The sequence below is a fragment of the Diadema setosum genome, chromosome 4 (genome assembly GCF_964275005.1).
Source record: "Diadema setosum chromosome 4, eeDiaSeto1, whole genome shotgun sequence".
NCBI lineage: Eukaryota > Metazoa > Echinodermata > Echinoidea > Diadematoida > Diadematidae > Diadema > Diadema setosum.
Genome location: NC_092688.1, coordinates 13,204,053 through 13,230,481, shown reverse-complemented (window position 1 = coordinate 13,230,481; position 26,429 = coordinate 13,204,053). Strand labels below are relative to the sequence as shown.

Sequence of the window (26,429 nt, the reverse complement as noted above, 5' to 3'; positions counted from 1 at the left end):
TTCAAGTCCTGAGGAGAACTGGTTTATTTTCAGGCTGACTCGCCCCCAGCAAAACTCAAAACAATGAAAGTAATTTGCATAAACTGTATTTACATATTCACATATTCAAATTAACTAAGAAGACCAATATGAGTAACAGGAATGGAAGAGACCAACTAAAGTGAAAAAAAAAAGTTCATTAAGACTACCAATGAAAACAAAATAGATGAAGGTGGCAACAAGCTTGGGTGAGAACTGTAAACATAACGCCTTCTTCAGGAGTCTTGTCAAGATTTCTGAAGAAGGCATATAGGACGCCAAAAATTTGAGTCGAATAAACTCATGCTTTATTGGCCAAAAATGCATTACCAATTTGTTCTAGTGTTCATTTATATATAACATACATGATATATTTCGTTATTGGCCCCTGAGAGTTACAAATATTAGGCTATGATCATGATGACAGGAATATATATGTATTTGGTTGTGAGTCACATCTCATAAACTTACTTGGAAACTTAATGAAGAATCGACATGTGCAACATAACATGATTTTTACTATATTTGACAGTTATTAATAAAAAAAAATATAAGAAGATATATGCAATTTATTTCAAGATCTTTAAAAACACACAACAGACTCCGGAGATGCAGTTGTTGCATGATTCTTTTCATTTACTGATCACATGAAAATCCCCAAAGTGCAACGACCGAGCAGGGGGAGGGTACAGTATAATGGGGGAAGGGTTGCATATTAAAAATGCAACGATTAGAAGCACACTTCGGGTGACATATTTGGATAATTTTGATAAAAACATTAGGTAAGTCTGATAAATTAATTATGTAGGTTGTAAAAAAAATCCATGAGCAGACTAAATTCTGTAATTGTTGCATATTTCTTTAAATCCTTTGATCATATTGCTTTAAAATCATGTAAGCAGGGGGAGGGGTAAATGGACGGGTTTTTTTCACCCTCCTACATGAGAGAGCTTGAAGTTCTACGATCTCGTGCACACTTTTTTTGAGCATGATAATTTTCAATCTAAAAGATATGACAGACAACAACTTGGTTATCCGATATTTTTTTATATATTATATAAAACAAGCTAAGCACAGTGACCGAGCGGTTTGTGGGTGAGGGGAAGGGTACAAATTTATTCCTCTAACAATCCTCTCCCACGAACTCCTTGAACCCCTCCCCAGTTACGGGCCTTCGGATCAAAGAGCGCCGAAACCCAACGCTCTTTGCTTTGGACAGTGTTGGGTTGTTTTTCCGAAGTATCGATATGCGATAAAGTTGTCGCGATAGTATCGACTATCGTTCAGTTGTGGTCGATCCATAATAAATCTATGACTGGATGGCTTCTTCCATCCACGCGTGTGTGTCTGTGTATTGCTATGGTGCCTCAAACGCGTTGTATTATACAATGTGTGAAGAGACCTGAGCGCGCGTCCAGCTAGTAGCTGGCCATGGCTTCACGTACTGTACTTTGATAGCACGGTACATGCTCCAATCCTCCATGTCCAGTTCTTTGGCATCCACCTGTGTGTATCCGTACGTATGTACTGTGCATACATGTTTTCTGTGTATGAGGGATCGACGGTACGTTGTTGTGCATGCATATGGCATGGGCGACGGCCATGGACTGATGTGACGGCTAGCCAGTGCTATAGCTTCACAACACATTGGAGTTATGAACACAACTATCTAACACGTAAAATGGCGCTGTGTTTGTCGTAGACATATGTGGATATATCTGATATTAGGAATGACCGACTGACAACTTAAGTCAAATGTTTGCCGTTGAAATGGCTAGAGACGATTTCCCCGTGCTTCACAACACAGCAGGAATGGCTCAATTCGACGAAATGAGATGGAGAGATCCCTCAGCAGCGAGGGAAAATCAACTCTATGACCAGGGATTATCAGCAGCTGGTGCTGTGTTCGCTGATAGAAGCAGGAACGTCTCTGGGAATGCCTCGACACGCATCCGTCGGAGTTCCAGCTCGAGCAGCAACACTGCCTTGGGCTCACCCAAGGAGCCGAGGAGTCCCTCGACTTCCACAGAAACCATTCACTCTGGCCACTTCATGGTCAGCAATCCACACAAAGTGAAAAAGAGTGCTGGTTACAACTTTGATAACGCTAACAAGGAAACTGCTGGGAGTTACCGTTTTGGCAACGAAGATGCACCGCTAGAAATTGATGCATCGTTCACCAAACTGTTTGAATGCATGAGCCTGGCATACCATGAGTAAGACGCTAGAAGTTCAGCATGTTTTTGTTTGTTTGTTTTGTTTTTTTGTTTTGTTTTTCTGCCGGAATAAAAAGGTACTTGATTATCCCCTTTAAGAAAACCTCTATGGTCATAGATCTTTGTTTTATGGGTATCTAAATCAAACTCTTGACATTAAACACAAAATGAAAACTGAAAGGAGGGAATGTTTCACTCAGACACACTATCTATCCTGACGTTACCGTACTTGGAGTTTTGTTTAGAATCTGCTTTTTATATTGTGTTTACTGCACATGCTGAATATCTTGTGAGGTTTTTATTTTCATGAATTTTAGAGTCAGGTTCTATTTGCGAATTAAAGACACAAAAAGAATAGACTGTCTAACGTTATTGCTTTAGATACAGCTGTAGTGTAAGTTACTGACTCTTAACACTAGTCTGAATCATAGTCTGATCCCGACATGAATGTGACGTGCAGGCATATTTTCTCCATTCAGTAGACATCGACTGTACTGTGCTATCGCAAATTTACCACTTGCGAAATCGTCGAGAAGTCTCAGTTCGTGAAAATTTAAACCCGCTAAATATGGACATCTATGCTGTAGACCTATACAGACAGTATATCGTCCATGCATGATGTCATGAATTGTGAATTAGAGGGGTCTATTGAGTCTGTTTACTGTCTAACCGGAAATGTTCTTGTGCAGGAAACTTTTGCAAATTTCGCGAGGAGCGAAGATTCATGGAAGATTTTAAGTATAGTGCACTTCTAGTGGTTCATGATGCATTGAATACCAGTGGCAATGCATGAAAATCTCATGCCAAGAAAAAGGCTGTTGGCTCCTACTGGTGAAAGGTTCATGCCACAAAAATATATGGTTTTATAAAAGTAGTTTCTACATACTTCTAGTCTTCTCATCCAACAATGCATGGCAGCACTGAAACTTTAGAAACTAAGAACTAATGAACAGATTGACCAGTTTTCCTCAAACTGTACTTCAGGGTAGTTTTAGAAGTCACGAAATTCTGGCATCAATTGGATTTATCATTTAGATGTTAATAGACCTAATACTAGGTACCATTCATGTCTTACGTTTTTGATATGTGAGAGTAGATACATCTGCGTGCCAAAGACAGAGACCCCTTTGTCACATGCCAGAGTAAAAGCTTGCCTCAAAGTGCCTCTTTTCTATTTTCCTGCCGTTTTCTGTTTCTAGAGTAGCTCTGAGTGTGCTTTCACCCCCTGCTAAGCTGCTTGTTTCATGCTCTGGCTACCTGATGTAGTCTATGGCCCTACTTCTCTAAACTCAAGGCCTACTTTGGCTCCTGCAAATATTTTTGAGGCACACATGTCCGGTCGAGAAGGTTCCATGACATTTGCTCCTGCAAGTCGACTGCAACATTTGCTCCCATGAAATATATGCAGGCTAAGCCAAACATAAATTCTCCCCCAAAACATAACCATAACCCAAATCCAAATCCTCAAATCAAACTAAACCTACATAAGAAGTGGTGTATGTTGTGTTAATTCATTCAAGGATTTATTCAATATAAACTTCAAAGATATGCTACTTTGCCCATGCTTAGTAGAAGAGAGGAAGAGAGATCAGAGAGACTGGTCTCTAGTCCTATAATGGTCAGAATGATGAAGTTCTAGTAATGAAATGTCTCAGAATTTGAATACAGTAGATGGCTCACAAAATTGGTTGGAGCTGACCACAATGAGCTACCTTATTGTTGCTGTACGGTATATGTTTAAAGGCTATGAAAATAATGCTGTTAAAGTACCTGTATAACAACATTGCTACATTTGAAAGACTTTTTATGTACTGATGCATGTTTGTCATACCTTTACCTTTATACCAAAAATACTGGCAGATTGCTGTGTAGCAGCAGTCAGGCTTCCAGGTATATCCTCTCAAAATTGTCGCTATCGTCGTCCCACTTACTGGTGGGTTGTTACTTGTCGATTTCAGGTGTGTTTATTTCTTCTTAGTTCTATAGTGCTATATTAATGGTTCTTAGATGTTAAATAGTAAACAACTTGTCATTTAAAGGTAGGGAATCCCATTTGCATGCCTTAAATGAAGAGTTGTATAAATACAGTGGTATGTTGAAGAGAGTATCATTTTAGAAATTCCCATAAAGTATTGAATGTGGAAGGTAACATTTAGTACATTTTTATTGACCGTAAGATTTTGAATTGAATTTTTTTCGGGGCTCACCATAAATTCCAGTACATTACTAGGCTACCTTTGCAGACCCATGCACTGCATGTGTGTCCATCATGTATATTTTGTGAAGAAAGTTCATCAAAACTTACAAACATCTCTATATAACCTACATTCTTGCCACACACTCTATATGTTCATCAGCTCTTATACTTTTAGATTTGTGTTTATAGATAAAAAATACAGAAGACTGCAACAAAAAGGCTTAGGTGTGGCTGACACACAGAACTACTGAGTAGTTGAGTTTTGTGCATTATTCAAATTTTAGATAACTGTTGACTTCCAAATTTCTCAGCAGTGGCCTACAGTTGTAAACAAGTCCCCTGAGGTTCATATTTAATGTTTTGCTGCTTTTTGGGAGGTCTGTAAAAGGTATCCCCTACCTTTAACATGTTGTGGCATCACATACCATACAGTTGTACATGTAGGCCTATGTGTATTAGACAGCCACATGTGTCTTATCCACAGTCTTGTTCATTTTGAACCTCCATTTGAAGTTTATGATTTTGTAAGCATACTATGTGTATCCACCATCTTAAATAGACTGTAGATCCAGGCAAGCACTTATTCCAAATGCGTAAAACTACCAATAGTTTATTACATAGCAGAAAGTCAAGTACTATCAAGTAACAATGTGCACAATTATTTTGTTCTTGATTAAAGATAAAAAGTTTTGGTACCTCAAAAGTTTCCCTGAATTTCCTTGTCTTGGTTTGTGTTTCACGTTAAAGTACGTTGTCTGTGAGAATTACTCGCCCCAAAGTGCTCTCATGTCTTAGTAATCATGCAATAATGGTTTCGTACCAGAGCCGTCGCCGTACAGCGTCGATAAATATTGTACGAAACCAGCCCATTGTACGCATAGCTAACTGCGACCAGCAGCCCCATACGCATAGCGTAATGGGGCTTCGCATTGTAGCATTCAGGATCATGACAGAATTAGTATCGCGGGTAAATGTCAACTTAAAATCCAAAAATTTCTTCGATTTGAAGACTTACCAATTAAGTTGAAGTATTGAAAACAGGCTTCGGGCAACGTTTGGTTCTGCCTATAGTCCCTTTCTGTTCGAATTGATGATTGAATGTGACTCGGCCGAGAGGACCTTGGGAGAGCTATAACATACACTGACTACTACGGCCAGCGCATGCGCCCACAAACATCTTATCCGTTGATGGATTTGAAATTTGTGCGCATGTGATGTGTTCGCATGCACTGGCTGTAGTATTCAGCGTATGTAGCTCTCCCAAGGTCCTCTCGGCCGAGTCACATTCAGTCATCAATTCGAACAGAAAGGGACTATAAGCAGAACCAAACGTTGCCCGAAGCCTGTTTTCAATACTTCACCTTAATTGGTAAGTCTTCAAATTGAAGAATTTTGGGGATTTGAAGTTGACATTTATCCTGCGATACTAAATCTGTCATGATCCTGAATGCTACAATGCGAAGCCCGATTACGCTATGCGTATGGGGCTGCTGGTCGCAGTTAATTGCATGATTACTAAGACATGAGAGCACTTTGGGGCGAGTAAGTCTCACAGTGTTAGTTATATGAAAGGTACTTTAACCTGGAACACAAACTAAGACAAGGAAATTCAAGGAAACTTTTGAGGTACCAAAACTTTTTATTATCTTTAAGGTATACAATGAAAATCACTGAAAGGTGTTATAAAGACTTCAGTATTGCCCTGAAACATCTGTATGTGGTAGCATGTTTGATCAAACCAGCAGGATTTTAAGTGACATCACATTGACATGCCAGTATTCATTATTTTCATCATAATCATTCCGTATTCTTTATTGATGACAAGAGGTCCTGCGCATGTCTTGTAATAGCGACTTTCTTCGTCTACTACAGTCTGTAATTCCATGCTCCTTCTGTATCACTACAGTCTGCTTTGAGTAGGACCGAAATCTGAGTCCATAGTGCACTTGATGTACATGTACAATTCAGAGAGGGTCTAACATTCAGTACATAGCTTTGCCAGATGGCGTACACATGACACCATTTTGTTGTGACGTATTCCTCAAGTCAAGACAAGAGGAGCTAACAGACTTCTCTGGCATGCCATCAAGCCCGAACTAAAACTTAAATGTACTGTATACAATGTACATGTGTAGGCTGTCTGAGCCACCACACTACACAATTGTAGTAACCACAATCAATAACACTCGTTAAAATCCATGAGATTGATCTCATAAAAAAGCAACGTTATGTGGGATAAAAGAGGTTGTTCATGAGTAGAGACTTCAAATTTTTACAAAACATTTTACTCAGGTACATTGTACATGCCTTGGGTTTGACCTTTCTCAAGGGCATATCACATTTGCACTGGGAAAGTACAGTGAACCAAAGTCTCTGAGTAAGGGGTTTAAAACTACTTTGAAATAAATTTGAACCACAACAAACAAATTGTGCTATTCCCTGCATTTATAGATGTACGGAATGTACATATATGTACATGTACAATTGAAATTATTTTTAGCATAAGGTAAAGCACTTCATGCATAAGTTTCCAATGTTTGTTTGAGACCTGCTTCTGTATGTGCAGTGCATGCTTCTTTGTATCTTTCAATAGCAATTATACGAGCGAGCCAGACAACACGGCATTACTGCAGCTGTAGCTTCCATTCAAACTAGAGGACTAAGAACTATCAAACTATATGTTGTAGTGATAATAGTAATGATCTACAGTATGATTGATCTACGATGATGATGTACTAATAATCATGATTACCATTATCATTAGCAGTGCCATAATTTTTATCAGTGATTAGTACCAAGTAATTCACTATCATTTTATTTTGCCATCTTTGGATCTGTTACATTCAAACTTCAATAGAGGGTTGATAAGTATGGAGTGTTTGCATGTAAATGAATTGCATGTAATATGAGGGGGCTGAATCATAGACTGTACTATGGTAGATATTACAGATTTAGGAAAGTACAGTGTAAGAATTCAAGGTTACTAGGAATATGCTCCCTTCCTTTTTGTTTTATCTCAATTGTGAGGAACTTATTGCCAGGGGTGGATGGTCCACAAAAAGCATGCCATGTCAAGTTTAAATATCAATCTGTGCGGGGAAAGAAGCTGAATGACCCCTGTCCTGTTGATTTTTGAAACAGATCTCGGCAGAAAGTACTGTCCATTCTTAAAAACAGGATGGAGCCATTTATGTGTGTTGTCATCCAGAAAGTGTTACTGTGTGTGCAAGGAATCAGGATGGCAGCCTGTCTTTCATGGCATGATTGTCTTCAATTGTTATTTTGTTCATATTGGCTTGTAATCTGAAAGCTCCTGTGGTGCAGCAATTAATTATATGCATGAAAAGCACTTTATAATTCAGTGTACATGTATACTGTGTTTATTGCACATATTTACAGTCATCACAATTTCTTAAGTGATGTCTTATGAGATGTACTGTACTCCAGCATATACTAGTACTTGTACAATTTGCATGCAGCAGTATATTTCATTCTAATAAATGGATTTTCTGCATTGTTAGTTTCATTTAAAGAGGGCACATTATTGCTGTTTTATTTGATTGGTTTAGCACAAAGTGCCAAATTCTAATTATACATGTATGTACAAAAGTAGATGATTCTCTGTCTTTTAGCGATGCATGCCTGTTTGATTGTACTCTCCTCTGTAGCCACACATAGACTCTGAAGCATTCCGGTGAACCCATGGGGTCATGGGAATGCCAAGTCAGGCCATAGCGTTAGCAGGATAAACAATGGCCTGGAAGGAACCTTGACACTGACCCGGAATTAGGCCATCAGGTGAATCAGGGGAAGGGCAGATTGTCAGGACTCACTGTTGTGAAGGAGGTTAAAAAGACTCACCAGTAATAGTGTGCACTACATGTACGCGACATCTTCACCTCAATATGTACCCATTTGTTTAAGACTACTATGCTTTGGTTTACAGTCATTTATATACTCCATGTATGCATTTCCTTAGAACTGTGTAGACTAAAAGTGCATTTATTGCCAGTTTTGTAGACCTGATGTGACCACACAGTGGAGTATTGTACATTGTACTTTGAATATGACACAATTCAGTTCATGTGCATTACAAAATGTACAGATTAGTTTCTTCATTATTAAAAGACATTGATAGTGTTCTGTAGGCCTACAGGTTGGCACAATACATGTACGACACCCTGTACTGAGAGGCTCGGATAAGCCTCATTAGCCATCATCCACAAAGTTCATGTTTAATGATATGGTAGTACATGTAACCCATGGCAGCCTCTTACTGTACGTAAAGCTTTGGTTTCCCAGAGAGCCGTGCCCATTGACATTGGTTGTGTACACCTACTGTACATTGTACTGTTCCATAGCAGATGCAGTGTACACCACAACCAGATGTAGCCAGTGCATGAGAATGTGAAATAGCCAGTTCCAGGTACTGTAGTACATTGTTTTGAGATTGTCACAGACATTGCATATCTGTAAAGAAAGGAAAAGAAGAAAACAAAACAAAGAAAAAAGAGCTGTTGAAAAAACATACATACGGGGGCATACACACACACACACACACATTTTTGTAAGGACAGTGATCATTATTAAGTAGATGCATTGTCTTACAAATTTGATTGCATTTAGAACAATCTTTGATGGGTGTATAAGGCCAAGTAAAAAGAGAAACCAGTTTCTCGTCCTCGCGCGCATCGATTTTGGCCGCCGCATCGATTTTGGCCGCCGCATCGATTTTTTTACTATTTACTATTTTCAAAATGGCGCTGAAAATACCAAGAAATTCATAATTCTCGTCCCAGCCCGCTCCCCGCCCGCATCGACTTTTTTGGTATTTACTATTTTTTCGGCCGCCGAAAAAAAAAGAATATCGACAATTCACCTACCAATCGTGATTTCTCATTGCTAAATACGGCTTGCGTCCTCTACTTAGTACAGCTGTAGCTTCTGTAGTGTGTATATAAACGCATGCATTTCACACTGCGCGAGCTCGGCAAGAAGGAATGACCCACAAAGCAGTCGAACTGTAGTTGGATTGGCGCGCGGCGGGCCTGCCTGGGCTGTGATGTATAAGCGCACTCGGTATGTTGTGAACGCGATAGCGGCAACATTTTTTCGAACAATCGCTGATATTCCACGCATATTTCGCGCATTGTTCGTATTTTTCCCCGTTTCTCATATTTTAAGCGGATGAATGGTACATGTACTGTGCAAATGCTTGTGAGGATTGTATCGAGTTTACATTTTCATGTCATTGTGACTATGTGCATGTGTGCGCAGTGTCGGAAGGTATACGGTGCCAGTGCAGTGGCCGTGCCGGCCACGTATGCGTGTCTGCAGCTGTCAGGGTCCCCATCCCCCTGGTCTGTCAGCTGTCTGCACGCACGCATAAACACATTCGAATGTGTGGAGGCCCAAACACTCTGCTCTGTAACGTTGCATCTGACAGCGATATACTAGTATTCTATTTTGAAGAGAATATGAATGCGCTTTTCCAGCAAATGTAGAATTATTAAATGAGTGTCTCTACAAAATGAATAACTCTTCCACGGATTCTGGTTTGTCTCGTATTTCTGCGGGATACTTTTCTATACGATGTAAATTCATGGACACGGCCGTGAGTCGTATCACCTGTAGTGTGATTGAATCATTCATCATCCAGTGCAAATGATGAGTGATTATCAAATGTCTTTTTAGAACATGAAGAAACATCTTTAAATGTTTAATGCTATAATGCCATAACAGTATCATTTTGACATCCATGTACCAGCCAGTTTCCAGTTGAATGTGCTACAATTGTACTGTGAAGAGATGCAGATACCCACAGCGCAGCTGTGTGGACACAAAAAGTCACAAACACCAATGATTAATAAAGCAGTGTTTTGAATATCATGGAATTTATTTCAGTCGTACATTATTTTGTTGATAGAGTGTTTTATACCTGTTTCAATCACTAGCACAATACATCAGAATTGCAAGTACACTGGTATCAGAAATGCCATTACAACACTAAATACCAGTATTAAGATGGTCATTTTCCCTTGACATCTGTAGTGGAAAGAAAAGCAAATGTATTTCTGCATGCATGAAGTTTCATTTCAAGTATGGTACATAATATTTATATCTACTTGTTTGAAAATGCACAGAGTGCTGGCAAGACATACACTTGGGACCTGGTCTCTCATAACACAGCTACCGCATACCAGAGTGATATTTCATTTCATAAATTGGATATAGAAAATAGTAAAGCCCTCTCTCGTTACCTTTCTCAGAATTACCGAACGAGAAACACATGTTACTTTCATTTTGACAATCCTCGAAAAAATAGTAAGATATCAAATAGTAAGGACCTCCCTCATCGCCTTGCTCAAAAAACGCGGACGAGAAACTACTTTCTTTTTTTACTTGGCCTAATAGTATCATAGTAGTGCCTGAAGTACACAGTAGCATCTACACAGCAAGATTTGTACCCTCTCTCATAGTACAGTGCACATATTGATTGTAAGATTGGCACCGGCTACTCGTCGATGGATGAATGGAGTACTCGGCAAATTTAATCAATTTTTACTCTATTATGCCGAGCCCACTTGTTGCAATCATTGTACAAAATGACCTACTGAATAGTTTGATAAATGAAATTGCATGTAGACGGTATACTTGTATGGAGGTTGAAGCATTTCTAAAACAATTTATTCTTACATGACAGTGTTTGTTCATTAGCTTTGTATCTTATTTGATAGCATTATTGCAGAATTTTCTGTATGCTTGAGTTTTGGTTCATCTCTTTGATTTTGGACATAATTATGCAGTCACATAGCAAAATTTAATGATTTCTTTTTTTTTTATTGAGCTGCTATGATGTTATGCAATTTGAATCCTGGCTGATCACTGGCAAACAAAGATCCATTAGATTTCTCAACAATATTTGTGCCATTAAGTCTTCTCTGTTTTCTAACCAGTAAGTGTTGCGTACACTTTCATTCGCCTTATCAGTGCAATATTCTATCTTGTTTGAATTCACCTTCATGAAGGAGTCAGAACTGTGGCTGGTGTCATTTGTATATATTTTGTACGCAAGCTAAAGAGCATTCATGGTGAGCCTGAACTGTTTAATTGTTTCAATGTAATTCCAAATGTTCAATACCACGCACTGAGCAAAAAAAGAGACGCGATATCCACTATTAAGCCAGTTCGGAGATAGCTCATGTGCTGTTGGGTACAAATGATCTTTTTTTCTCAGCTGGTTTGGCACTTTACTTGATTTAAAGCGACATAATACATGTACTTCAGCTTGCCCAACATAGCAATTCATGGAATTCGTATTCAAACAAAGAATGAACTTGCATCGACCAGGTGACCAGAATGGTTCGTCAGTCAACACTCGGGGGAAGCATCTATTTTAATGTTTTGTATTAAATGCGTTAACAAACTTTTTCTTTTAATATCAATGTTGCCAAACACCAGGCTTGCTGTCTAGTGGATGTACTGGCAAGCACCATCTACATGTATAAGGATTACATGAATGATTAGAACATCACAGACAGATGTTTATCTCAGTGAATATTAAAACTGACCTGTCTTTCAGTACAAATGACTTTTTTTTTTCTGCTCATGCACAAACTGGAACCCCGAACTGTGTAGCTTATTCTGCCAGCTCTTCCAATAAAGGTACTTAGGGAGCTAATAGCTGTATTAGCCATACATGAAAATGCTCTTGAGCAAGGTGCAGAGATAAGGGACAACGTTGTGTCATAGAAATTCATGTCGGAAGATGTTTACATGTGTCGTAGAAGTAAATCATTGTTCAAGATATGTATTCCACAGAATATTGCTTACAGTGCACATACAGTATGTTCGTCATTAAACATTGTTTACCTTGTGGCGTTCTCAACCATGTGTTCTACTTCTGTGTACAAACACTGGAACTTTATGAAGCCTATGAAATGTATCAGTGTATGGTGCTAGGCACTAAGAGGCTTCATTGAAATATAGTTCTGCAGGCATGTCATGTTGACATCGAGCTTCATTTGTACGTGATAAATGTTTAGAATTGTACTCTTGATGATGGATTTGGAGATGGAGAGCTGAGTAGCTGTTTTTTTTTTTTTATTTGTTGCATTCATACTGAGTTATTAGGGTGTATTGAGTCAGAGGAGGAATTTTGCAGACAAAATAAGAGAGGCTGATGTATTGGGGTCATTCCAGGGGGCATGCAGGCATTCATTGAACAGGGAAGGCACATTGCTTACCACCTCCCTGCTGTTATCACCTCCATACCTACAGGTGTATCTTGCCCTCATTTTAAAAGCAAGCCTTCAACTTGTACACAATGCAGAGGATTGCCCTTCACGGCATAATAGGTTTTTGTTATGGGTGATTGCTGATTGGCAGCATTTATGCTCAAGAGCACAAATGATCCGGAACAAGTTTGAAAAGTCAGATGTATTATTGACAATAAATACTGCTTTCAGGTCTTTACCAGACCGAGAAAAGCGGGAAGTCTACATGTACAAATTATTTGTGAAATACTGTACATTATTGGCTTGCAGGAGGCTATATTTGGGGGCAGGCATACAATGTCGACTGTGTTGTTTTGCTCAAGGAGTCAGTGGGAAATCATAGCATCTGCATAGTTTTATAATATGTGTGCTTGTGTGTATACATGTGGGGGTGAGGAGTAGGGTAGGCCCTATATTAGTGTATATAATTATTAAATGGGTCAGTCAAATACTGGTTAGTGATTGGCTAAACACAGTCATGTGATGGAGGCACATTGGTTATGTTCGCCCATGGGCAGAACATTTTTGTAATGTTCTCCTCTGGGAAAACATTTTCACGTAACAAGTGACAAACGATACCATGACCAGCGCACAGTGAATTTGGCTCTGCACGAGCGATCGAGTGCGTTATGCTGGTGGTTGACGCTGCGAACATGGCTTCCACGGAAAATTCTGCGCAAATATAATATCAACCGATAACAGATGATCGTATTTGACTAACCCATATGATATAACAGATGATGACTTTGGTTGTCGGGAACATGTACCAAACATTCCACCCTCAGGGTATGAAATGCTATTTCGGGAGGCTATAAGTCCCTCGACTTCGTCTCGGGACTTATAACCTCCCTCAATAGCATTTCAAACCCTTCGGATGGAACATTTGGTATGTTCCCTCCCCCACCAGTCATCATCTATATAATGTGTTGAAAATGTTGAACAGATTGTGCATTATCTATTGGATTTGTTTGTGTCTTCATTTGACACTGGTGTAATGATTCTTTGAAGACGTACACATATAAGCACTACAAACAATTATATAGTATGTTTGGTGCAGACTCTGTGTGTGGGAAGCTTAGTATAATGTATGCAACTGTGAGGTTAGTCAAAAAAATTTTAACTTTTACAATACTCAAATAGTGTGAAGCTAAGCTCTGTCTCAGTTTAGCAGAAGGCACTATAATGTTATTTTGATAGTTTATGGTAGTTTTTCCTTTTGTTGTTAAATTATATTGGTGATGATGATGTTGATGATAGTAAAGTAATTGTAGAAGTAGTAGTGGCAATGATAGTAGTAGTACTGTAGTACATTCTTTTTTTCATTATTGTTATTCCATAATTGCCAGTGGTAGTGTTGCTGTGATAATTACTAACTCAATTATTCATTCATTCATTATTACCAATATCATTCTTGTCCATTTTCTGCCCCTGTAATCACTATCCCTACTGTAGCTACTGGTTTTTCTATTACTACAAGTTCTATTGCAACTCTGGACTGTTGAAGCTAGTTTAAGTAGTAAATGTTTGTGTCATTTCCTTCTCCTCTTCCTAGGTGCATAATCGTCTCGCCCAAGTGGAAGACTTTCAAGGGACTGAAGCTGTCGTGGAAGGATAAAATAAGACTCAACAATGCCATCTGGAGAGAGTGGCACAACCAATGTAAGTCTCCTGCAACGATTATCCTTTCCCCTCCCCTGGGTTCATGAACGGTCAAATTTGTGCCATAGGGGCCACAATGGAAGGATATCCCAACAGTGACCTTTTCAGAGAGGTGACCCTTCTGGAAGGGGTGGTGCTGGTTTGTTTTTCATATGTTAGCAGACCCTTCATGCACTACTATTGGATAACATACCACGGTTGTATCATCTACACTGTTCATAGATGTGTATACAATTGTACCTGCTACGTGTAGGTTGTATGTACGTGCATAATATCAATTCAATAGCACAAATTTATCAATGTCTGCAAGAATGCAGTGTACGCTGATATGATATAACCTGCTGAAGTACAGACTGAATGACCTGCTGATCTTTTTATTTACACTTCTGTTAGTCCAAATTCTTTTGTAAGCAGATGTCCTATTGTGTGCAAGCAGTGTCATATCATGACTTTGCGCCCATAGGCATGAAAACACTGGCCATTGTCTGCAATCACAAACTGGGCAAGGGATTACAGACTGGTGGCTGCTGGTTGCATAAGACAGGCTGCTATATTGCATGCAAGTCTGCAATGGGAGCTCTTTAAATATAAAACCAGTTCAAGACGTTGGCCATTCTACACAGGTACATGTTAGCATGGCGATTAGGTGTGGGTAGCGCATCTACCTTGCAATCAAATGGCTTGCGTTGGAGTCCTGTTGAGTGTACACACATGTACTAGTACCGTAAAGTTCCGTGTATAAGACGCACTTTTTTCCGTCAGAAAATATGAAAAATCGGGGGTGCCTCTTATACACGGGTACAGTCAAGTCACGGAAAAAAATCTGTCACATAGACCTACACCCAATTTTATAAGGTCAACTTGGGGCCATTTACGCCCATCGACATCCGGAGGGTAAGCAATCATTAAAACGTACGGAGTTAAACGAGCGATGTATCAATCTGGACACACACAACAGCTGTAAATACGGGATAAACTTACATTGGCCTTGTGTAGTAACGATGTATCAATCTGGCCATAGACAACAGCTGTAATTACGTGATGTATCATTAAAACTTACCGATGTGTATCAGTCTACCAAGCTACCAACAGCCAACCTAGTACAACGTGTAGCTGTAAATACGCGATGTACAGGTATCATTACTAAATTACCGATACCGTAAAACTTATCGATGTAATAGTATCAATCTGGCCATAGACAAAAGCTGTAAAATACGGAGTAGGATCGACCCTATGTCACCGTAAAATGTGAACGATGGTGCCAAGCATGTACTATTAAAAGTATGCATATCCATGACGTTCGTTTGCTGTTTACATAGCCTTTTAATTTTGCAAAGGTAGCGGAGGCTTTCGCAATGGACTTGCATGCACACAGTGATCGGATCGGAGCGCGTTCAAGTCCATTACATTGCTGTCTGTGCGCGTGTGCTGATAGCGAGCTGCCTTATTGCAAAAGGCTATCACTACAGTACATACAAGCATGGTACAAGAGACACATGTGTTGCTGGTAATCTGAGGCGAAACAACAGTGAGTGAACCGTACGCACCGTACGTCTCGGCGTACGATCCCTCTAACATTGTACTTCCAAGTCTGACACATGCCAATATGCGAGTGTGATAGCAAAGATCGTACCGTACACTCTGAGAATGATCTTTGATGATACCGTACCCTTCTACCCCACAATAGAAAGGCAAAACAATAGCAAGTGAGTACCGAGACAAGTCTCACATTTTGCGTCTTCCATATTTTACCGATGTCTGATGAATACCGTGAAAAGAAAGTTTAAAAGGAAACAAAAAATTGAGCAAATACATGCTGCATTCTAGGGAAATTTTGAGCTGATGACACACAATATTTGCGTGGAAATTTGCGTGTGTGTGTGTGTTTTTTTTTTTTTTTTAATTTTAGGTCTGAAAGTAGGGGTGCGTCTTATACACGGGTGCGTCTTATACACGGAACTTTACAGTTATACTTTAGCTGAGCAATATTGTGTGTAGTAATGCTGTCTCCTCTAGTGGGATGCAAGAACAATCTAAATGGTGGTCCCATGTGTAAGGGAATCACGACTCTGGTAAGTAAAAGTCCCACATCACTTCTTTGCAAAGAGCAGAGTGTAAACCCCTTCATTTCCTCACAAAAAGAAGGGTGCAAACCCGGTGAAGTGGTTCAGTCCGCATTGTAATACCAAAAAACAGGTGAATGTGCCGAGCCATTTAATTGTGCTCGCCTACATGTAGTTCCACCTTGATTGCACCAGATCACCAGCACTACTGGTAGTCAGCAAATCATATCAACTCATCACATTGTGCTATCCAAATGTATGAAGAAGTACTACAATGTAAAAGTACACAGGTAGCCACTGTAGCAGTCTGACTGTAGAAGTGATCCCCATATTACCCCTCCCTCCCCACACTATTTTTCTGAGGTGATAGGCTTGTTATAGTATGCAGTCTTATCAGTGAATATATGCCTCCATGTCAACGACCATCTAGATGGACATTGTATGAGCAGTCAAGTGAATGAAAGGTCAACAGCACCTAAAAAGTACTCTGTACTTTGACATTGCAAATGGTCTTGTGATTGCATTTGTTACCATATACATGAACCAAGAAGAACAGCCACATTATAGGCTCAAAATGTGTGGCCATGGCATGGAGATAGATTTACATTATAGATATTCAAACTTATATCAAACTAAATCAAACATATGCCCGGTTGTAATGCATAGATTCTTGACAACATGTAGCGATAATATCAATATAACCACTATCAACACGATTGCAAAGGTAAAATGTATAAATTTAACATGTCCCACTCCATACCTGGTATGTTCAGTGTGGGAGTAAAGGTACACTTACAAAAGTCATGTGTACCAGTGATTTTGTATGTGAGAGTGTGTGTGTGTTTGTGAACATTTGTTGCGTCTTGAATTGCTATAGACCTATTGGACACCTGCCATTCTTATCAGGTGTCTTGGAAACTGTCTGATAAGTGGTAACTGATGATAAACTTTGAGTGGTAATTTGTTTTGTTGGTAATACTTCTTGGATCACATAAGGTGGTGGTAGTGAAAAGATAATCCTTTTGAGCTCCTATAGTATTTGTAGTAGCCTTTTGCCAAGGCCCTCTCGCTGTATGGTTGTGAGCAAATGGGGCAAACAAAGTGAGCTGAGTTGTGGACTGCGCAAGAGCCTTTTGAGATTTGATTCACATCCCTATGTTAGCCCTTTGACAGGGCTCGACACTAACGGTGGCCCGGTGGCCCGGGGCCACCAAAAACGCACGTCGGGCCACCAACATTTCAGAAATGAAGAATTTGGTGGCCTGATCGGGCTACCAAAAAAGGTCGGATGTTTGCCTTTGGGCCACCAAAAATAAAAGTTAGTGTGGAGCCCTGCCTTTGAATTACCAACTTTTGCTCCCCGAAGTGGGGAGCAAAAGTCGACCGATCCGTGAGTCTGTCTGCCCTAGCCCACTTTGCATACGGCGAGTGCATGCCACACACCTCCACGTGTGGTCAGTGATGCATGCGAACAGGCTGGACAACGCCGACAAGGAGGTTGTGGGGAGCGCGCCATTCCTTTGGTTGACCGTAGCCTGTTAATATGACTATTCAGTATGAGGTTCAGTGTGCCATGAATAATAATGTGTGAAGCAGATCTCAAAAGGCCCTCGCGTTGTCGCGCGTGGCTTGGCTGGCATTGTCGTGCGTGGCTTGGCTGGCATTGTCGTGCGTGGCTTGGCTGGCTTTGCTTGCCCGTTATACATTTGTAGCCATCATACAGTGAGAGGGCCTTGACAAAAGGCTGTACTCCTAGTGGCTCTCGAGACAGCCAGCAGGATATAGGTATTAGGTTTCAAAATAAAAGTATTATCATATTCAGTGTTCAAAGTCTACAGCACCTTGTAGCGTAAATAGGCCTACATGCATCTAACGTGCATTTTACGACCAGCTGTCCAGTGTTGATATGTATCTCCTTGCATAGTTCCTGTATTGTGTATGCTGGACATTGACATTTTACCTGTTTTATTCACATTGTGGCCAAGTAGTCAAGGCGCTAATTCCTGTAAGAGGCTTAATTAAGGAGTTCGTTCAACCCACTCCGCAGAAAAGGTTTGACCAGACAAGGTGGTAGATGGGACCTCTATGAACATCCCCAGGTAGTATGTGGTTCCAAATTGTGGTGTCAGTAGAATTCTACTGGCCACTTTTCATCATGATTTGTTGGAACAAACGTAAAAGAGTCTGCACACGCCAAGACTATTACACGCACCACTAGCACTGCTACAGGCGCCAGTGCCAGTGCTGCGTGTAGTAGTCTTAGCGCGCATAGAACTTTTTCTTCGATAAACAAGGGTTTTGCCTGCAAACTAACTTTTCACGCGAAGCTGGGTTCGGTGTAGTGTAGTTTCTAGACGTTTTTATTTCGTCTTTATTTCAAGAGTTCAAGCAAGCCGAGTGAGAGCGCATACCCGGTGATTGTGACGACCGAATCGTAATCACTGGGTGTGTGCTCTCACTCCACTTAGCGCAATATATACAGCGGGCTTCTGCATAATACACAAGCTGCAACTCAGAGAAATAAAGACGAAAAAACGGCTAGAAATTAAGACTAGGGTCGGTAAACGCTTGTCGCTATTTGGGGCACTGAAAACGACAAACTCACACAGTTTTTGCATTTATTTCATGAAGAATTCATCAAAACTGCATAAAACTATACATGTACATGTTGCTAGAGATGTCATCCATACAGTGGGATTCATTGTAAGTTATAATATTGTGCATGGTTACCATGGTAACCGGATGCCTAAAAGTGACTGGTAACCCCCAAAATGCCTCCTGCTGCTGCAAACATTGTTTTTTTTTTTTAATCTTATAGATGCAATAAAAAGAAACACACACTTTTTTTTTTTGATTTTCATTAAAAAGTTTTCCCTGCTGCCATGGCAATCAGTATTATCCAATCAGAATTAAGTTGTCAATAACTCAAAAACTAAAGCCCATAATTTCAAAAAGCTCAATAAGCATGTCCGTCCTTCTGCATGAAGTGTACGACATACAGATGTGAAGAATATTTTGAAGCATTCTCAAGTTACAGCAAAATTTGTAAGCAAAGGCATAATAAACGGCCATTGAAAGAAAAATATCATTTTCGAATAGTAAAATGCATGAAAAAGTTGCATCCGTCGTACTTTCAACACAAATTTGACTTCAAAGCATATGCAAAGTTTTTAATAATGTATGGACACAAATTTCCCTTAAAAATAAGATGAATACAGAAAGCAAAGCCAATATTCTATAGTAGCTCTTTCGAGTATTTACAGAGCGATGGTTATTCAAAACAATCCTGGAAAAGAGCAGAGGAAAGCAATTGATTGTTTTTGTTCTTAAAGGGACTGTATAGTACTGGTTGAGGTAGGCTTTCATGTTTTGAACATTCCTAAGTGAGATAGTGAAAAGCCTCTTATGAAATATGAGAGAACATGTAATTTTAAGAACGTTTCAACGTTTATTTGATGAAAATTGGTTTTCAAATGGCTGAGATACTCAAGTATCCAAGAAAGTGCTAATAATAAAAGGCGACATGCCCCAACTTTATTAGTATCTCTTTGTTTCATTTTGTTTTTGGATATCTCAGCCATTCAAAACCGATTTTCATCGAATAAACTTTTGATACCCTTTAGAACTGCATGCTCCTTGAAATCTCATAGAATGGTTTCTGAATATCTCACAAAATGTTAAACGCTAAATTTTCACCTCGACCAGAACTGTACACACCCTTTAAAGGAAGCTTATTCAAGAATACTGATAAATTCCTTTCTAAAGAAGGAATATACACGTGCGCTGGATTATCCATCAAAGAATTAAGCGTACTTTTGTGTTCGTCAGCTGTTGTAAAAAAAAAAAATGTATATACATATATATATATATATATATATATATATATAGAATGAAATGAAATATCATAATATGTAAATTTTATTCAAAACGTGCAGTAATGAATTAATGCTGAGGAGAGAATGGGGGAAAAATCTTGGGCGTCTTTTCCCTTTTTATCCAGACTAATTTTACAGTGTAGAGCTCATCTTCAATGAGTGATGTGCACGAAAAGCAAAAGAAACAAACCTGTCTAAATTCCAGATATTTTTGGGAGTTACCAATCACCTGTATGCATCCGGTTACCATGGTAACCATGCACAATATTATACCTTACAATGTATCCCATTGTATTGCTGACATCACTAGCAACATGCACATATATAGTTTTAAGGCGTTTTGATGAATCCTTCGTAAAATAAATGCAAAAACTGTGATAATTTTGTCATTTTTAGTGCCACAATAGCAACAAGCGTTACCGACCCTAGTCTTAATTTCTAGCTGTTTTTATTTCAGCTTGTGTATTGTGCAGAAGCCCGCTACATTGCGCTAAGCCGAGTGAGGGTGCATGCTCAATGATTGCCACAAAAAACGGTTCGGGCGTCACAATCGCTGGGTATGCACTCTCACTTGGCTTGCTTCAACTCGGAGAAATAAAGACGAAATAAAAACGTCTGGAAACTACACTACACCGACCCCAGCTTAGCGTGAAAAGTTACTGTGTAGTAGTTTGCAGGCAAAAACCGATGTTTGTCGCGGAAAAAGTCTTTGTACGCTAAGACTATAACACGCACCACTGGCATTGGCGCCTGTAGCAGTGCTAGTGGTACGTGTAGTAGTCTTAGTGTGCGCAGACGCTTCCTCGAAGAATATGGTCATGTCGCAACGAAAATGGCCTGTAAAATTTCATTGATACCACAATTTGATATCACATACTACCTTGAGGTGTTCCAGAGGGTCCAACCGACCACCCCATGCAGTCAAACCTTTTCTGCGGGGTGGGTTGAACGAAGTCATTTTTTCTGGGTCGCTGCGCCTGGACTAAAGGTTTAGCACTGTTGCTTTCATGAAGTCATGGACAAGTACCAGTTGCTTTGAAAGATAGCACTGATTTATTTTGCCAAGGGGGGGGGGGGGGGTGCAAGACAACACAAAGCAGGGTACAGTGAAGATACATGTAGATCCAGGGATGTGGTGCCATTTTAACTACTAGTAGTATTCATGTTAGGTTGTTTCTATTTGCAGTCAAATGCTGTTAGTTTTTATTTAAGCAAATGTATTGTCATATTGAGCAGAATGATTATGCTGCATGTTTCTTTCAGTTTCATTTCTACCTTTGTTTGGCTGCCAGGTTAAGGAAAAAGGCTAGAGCAATTCATTCTTTTGAAAGGAGAAGCGACAGGAGCTCACAGTGAAATAGTGAGTTCTGAAGAAAAAAAATAGATACAAAGCAGAACATTGCTGCATCATATTTTCATGAATCATCTTGAAGTGACTCCATCAAGAAAATAGAATGGCTGCATTTTTATTCCTCTGTCACGAAGTGTCGCCGGAGGCATTATGTTTTTGTTTTTCTTGTTTGTTTTTTATTTCTTATTTTGGCTTGCACTTGAGCATGAACTAAAATTGCTGAGACCTGCACTGAACAGTCCATATCTTCTCCATCCTGTTGTTGATATGTACGATCTCTCTCCTGAAGTCATAGCTTAAGATTTGGAATTTAAACCCATTGAGGAAGAATCCCGAGTATACTCGGGCAAGTGTCTATACATGTAGATGGGAAATGCATGTTGTAGCAAACTCAGCCCATCCTTGGCAGGTTAATGACTGTAAAAAATGGGCAGTCATAATGGTAATGATGTGCTTGATGTGCTTTCAGAGCAGTGTGGAGTCCCAGGTAGTGACTGTTACCCCATTTATACCTGGGAGGTGGGACCTCTCTTGGATACTAGGCAAAAAGGGAGTTCTGAAGCGTGAGAAATATTTAGATTGAAAGCTTGTACAGACATTGGATAGGGCAGGGTTAGCGTGAAACTAAACAGAATCTGTGACATACGGTAGTAGAAAGTCTACACCCTCTGGGAGCTCCAAATTGATAGTGTGCTAAATTGTTGATTCAGACAAGCCAACCAACAGCCAGACAGACAGACAAACAAGTAAAACAAACAAACAAACAAACAAACAAACAAACAAACAAACAGTATAAAAAAAACTAGACCTATCATCCTGTGGAGCTGTGTGTCAATGTGTCTTTGACAACTGACACAGTAATAGAAACTGCATGCTCTTCACAAAGAAAAAACAATGATGTACACCTGTGTTTATCACTACAGTGTAGTTGCCTTGTGGTGTTTGCAGTGATGTGGGAGTTCGGAGACCTGAGTTTAGACTTTTTTTCATTCTCCCCAAAAGTCACTTTTCAGACTTTATGGCATTTCAATTGCATTAAAATGTTCACAGTTTGATGCATTTCAGACTTTTTTCATGGAATCCCATTTTCAATGGAATCCCATTTTCTTTGCACAGTTTCCCACTAATAATTTTTTTTCATAAATTTCAGATTTTTCATTCAATTCTTAAATTTTTTCTGCAAGTATCCTCACACCCCTGTGTTTGAAGCCTGCAAGACAAAGTAGAATAGGCATTCAAGTATAGTAGATGTGGAATACATGTAGCTCTTGTGTGTTTGTGTGTGTTGTCTTGAAGTCAAATATGACCCTATTGTCAATAAACCTTCATCAGAATACATCAAAGCAAGTACACTGCAGGTGCCAACTTCTGTATATCTATACTACCAGTATACTGTAAAACGAGGGATGTTCACATGTGCATTTTAATTTTTGGGATTCTGTGAGAGCCAAGATTCCGGAAATTAAAAAATGCATGCCAAAGCTTTTGTCTACAGTGTAAATGCATTGAATGCCGGAGGCAATTAGTGAAAGTTTCATGCTGTGAAAAAGACCATTGGCTCCAATTCGTGAAAATTTTATGCCTCAAAAATATCTTGCTTTACAGTGTGCAGTAAACGTGTAGATGAATGACAGAACTTAGTAAGTTTAGCAGGTACACATACATTATAGAACTGTGACTGTGATATTTCTGATTGAAAGGCAGTCATTATTCTCAAGCATGCAGATATATTCTTGTGTTTAAGATGTGAACATTTTAATATGAGAGACAGACAGACAGACAGAAAAACAGAAAAACACATTAATCAGTAGGCAAAGTTTTTGTTCTTGCAAATTAATCTGTGTAAAGCAATTTTCTACTTTCACAAGCATTCTGTTTGTACTCTCACAGCTCAGAAAACGGTTACATATGTCAATATTTGCCAGTTAGTTACCAGCAAAACTGAAACTACAGTTACACACTATGTTTTTTTGTATCGGACATACACATATGTACAAAAATGCAATTTGTATGATTGTTGTTGACCTTTTTGGAATAGATAACTTGTGTCGTGGTATAAGGAAGGGGCTTTTGTTTTAAATACAAACTTTTAGCTCAGAGAATACGTGATATGCCATATATTTTGTGAATTTCTGGAGTTGGATGCTCTTTGCGAGTTCAGCAGCGCAAAAAATTATTAACATTGATTTGGACATAAATGCAACATCCACCCATGCATTTCTTTGTTCGTTAGGGTCGGGCGGCGGATTTTTTTTTATTTTTTTTTATTTTTTTGCTACCTGTATTTTACGTGTAAAACTCATATTTAACAAAACCCCATTTGATAGAGAGGGTCTGTTGCTTCCAAAGTTTATTATATCACTGGTTTAAAAGCAATAAATATTAAAAGAGAATCATATTTTGGACATGGAAAAACACCCTGGCCCCCCACTCGAACCCATAGGAGACCGCATGCGTGTTCCCGTTTTCAACGTCTATCTACGGAAGATTTGTCCCTAGAAATTTATGAAGGGGGGGGGGGGGTGTTTTTTAGTCTTTTCTGTAGATAGGGGTGTCCATTGAAAATTCTTTCGTAGATGGGGGGACGGGGGTCTGTTGAAAACTCTTCCGTAGATAGGGGTCAGAGCCCCCCCCCCCCCCCCAAAAAAAAAAAAAAAAAAAAAAAAAAAAAATTGGACTGATCTCCGGAAGATTTTCCCTAGAAATTTATGAAAAAGGGGGGGGGGGGTATTTTGTCAGTTTCTGTAGATAGGGGGGTCATTTTCTGAATGTTTTCCCTAGATGGGGGGGGGGGGGGGTCTTTTGAAAATAGGGAACAAGTATAGGCGTCCACCCAAAATAGGGGGGTGAAATTCGCGAAGGTGGTTTTGGTTTAAGCCATGGGGTGGTTTAAATTTGAGATGCGTTCATTGGACCACTTTTGAAATATGTGCTAAATCAAGCGCGTATTTTCAAAGTGGTCCAATGAACTCGCCTCCAACTTAAACCACTCCATGGCTGTGAGAACCATGGTCTAAAATGAAGGCACCTTCGAGAATTCCACCCGATGTTGTGACAGGCATTTGTTATTTCAGAGTTTTTGTTACGACAATATTTTACTGTATTCACATGGAAAAATATAGAGTGAAATAAAACATCATAGAAACATTATATACTTTGTAGCCGTGTTTATTCTAGGAGTCCAATTTGTCTATCAGTATGGTCAGGGGATCAAATATTGCGCGGGACCTAAATTTGCGTAGTTAAATTTAAAAGTCGCGTACAGTACTCTGAGATGAAATATGACATCTTTGAATGGACCTGTTTCCACCTTCCCCACTTTAACAGCCGTCATGACATACCGGTCAGAATACAAACGAACAAATTCCTGGGCTAAATCACCCAGCGCCACAGACAAATCGATTCTCCGAATAATATTAAATAAAATCTTCGAACCGGACTTGTCGGTTGCCGACACGCTGTACTGCGCGGCCATTTTCCGACACCAGCTGTTGTTGTTGTTGTTGTTTTTGATAATTCGCAAACCCGTATCGCGCCCTCTCTCGGTAAAAACGATGTATTTCCTTTTTTTTTTTTTTTTTGTGGAAAAGTTCAGGGTCGGGCGGGTTACGCCAATACAATGATTTTTATTTTTTGGCCTTACTGTACTCCATGATCAGGAATTTAACCACTCATAAAATTGTTGAGAGGACAGCTTGCACAATCTGTGCGCAACAACATCAGCACTGTGTGCTCTTCATAGTGCAAATGGCCAATGTGGACGTGCCATTAAAAGATAAAAAAGAATTAACATGTTGCTCGTGACTAAGAATGTGAATGTTACTTTTAGAAGGTTAAAAAAAAAAATGGTTGTGCCAACAAAACAAGTGTTGGTTGTTTGCATCACTGCCCGTGCAATAAATTGTACAGGTGGGACTATCTTTCCTGCCCACGCACTGTGATTCTGAAGAACAGAGGGGGAAAACAACCCCCTTGTCCTCAAAGTGCATTATGGACATCCGCTAAAAGAAATTGTGTGCAAGACAGGGTGTACTGAACTCTGTGTGTGTATGTGTGTCACTGACTCAGATATTATGTCAGTGAACAGTTTGTAAAAATTGTTGCAATACTTGCACACATGTGTCACACTGCATTGCCAGGTTGCCCTGTTGTGTGCCCTGCAGTCTGGCTGTTTCCCAGGTCAGGCATAATTATTTTGCCCAACATCATTGTGAATGCTTTTGTTTGAAAGGTGTTGGTTTTTCCCTGTGAATATTTCAAACTGCCCTTCCCTGTGAAAGCTTATTCTTTCACTTTGCCATAGATTTTTTTATTGGTTAGGTGTATGAAAATGGCAGACTGAACTGCATAATAAAAGCAGTAATCCTATCAAAATGTGCACAAAGTGGGAATGAAATTGATCCAGTCAGAATTGGTCTGTCTAAATCTACAAGTACCTTCATCATGGCAGAAGTTGTACAGTGTAGAACACCCAGGTGCATGGATTGTACTGAAAATGGATTTTAATTGGGTGCCATTTAATACTCTTAGTATTTCTACAGCTTGAAACGTTTTGTGCCTTTCTTGTGTCTTTTCCGTTTGGGTTTGCAAACGAAGGGGATTTGGTTTAATACACATCATCACCAATCATACATCCATTTGTTGATGTGGTTTCACATCCTATTGCTGTTTAGTATATTATTATTATTATTTATAGTGCGCTTTTCCCACAAGGCCCAAAGCGCTTACAATCAATTCAAAACATGTATGTCAGTATGTGTAATTGGATAAATGT

At 39.5% G+C, this 26,429-nt stretch overlaps 1 protein-coding gene across 1 annotated transcript in view; it reads left to right on the top strand.

Moving 5' to 3' along the window:
* Window positions 1-1,682: 1,682 nt before the first annotated feature.
* LOC140226884 (uncharacterized) overlaps window positions 1,683-26,429 on the top strand; it is a 69,101-nt gene continuing 44,354 nt past the window's right edge. Inside the window, exons 1-2 of the mRNA XM_072307312.1 lie at window positions 1,683-2,234; window positions 14,260-14,366. Of these exons, the coding sequence (XP_072163413.1) occupies window positions 1,774-2,234; window positions 14,260-14,366 (568 nt within the window). The 5' untranslated portion in view covers window positions 1,683-1,773. The remainder of the gene's footprint in view (window positions 2,235-14,259; window positions 14,367-26,429) is intronic.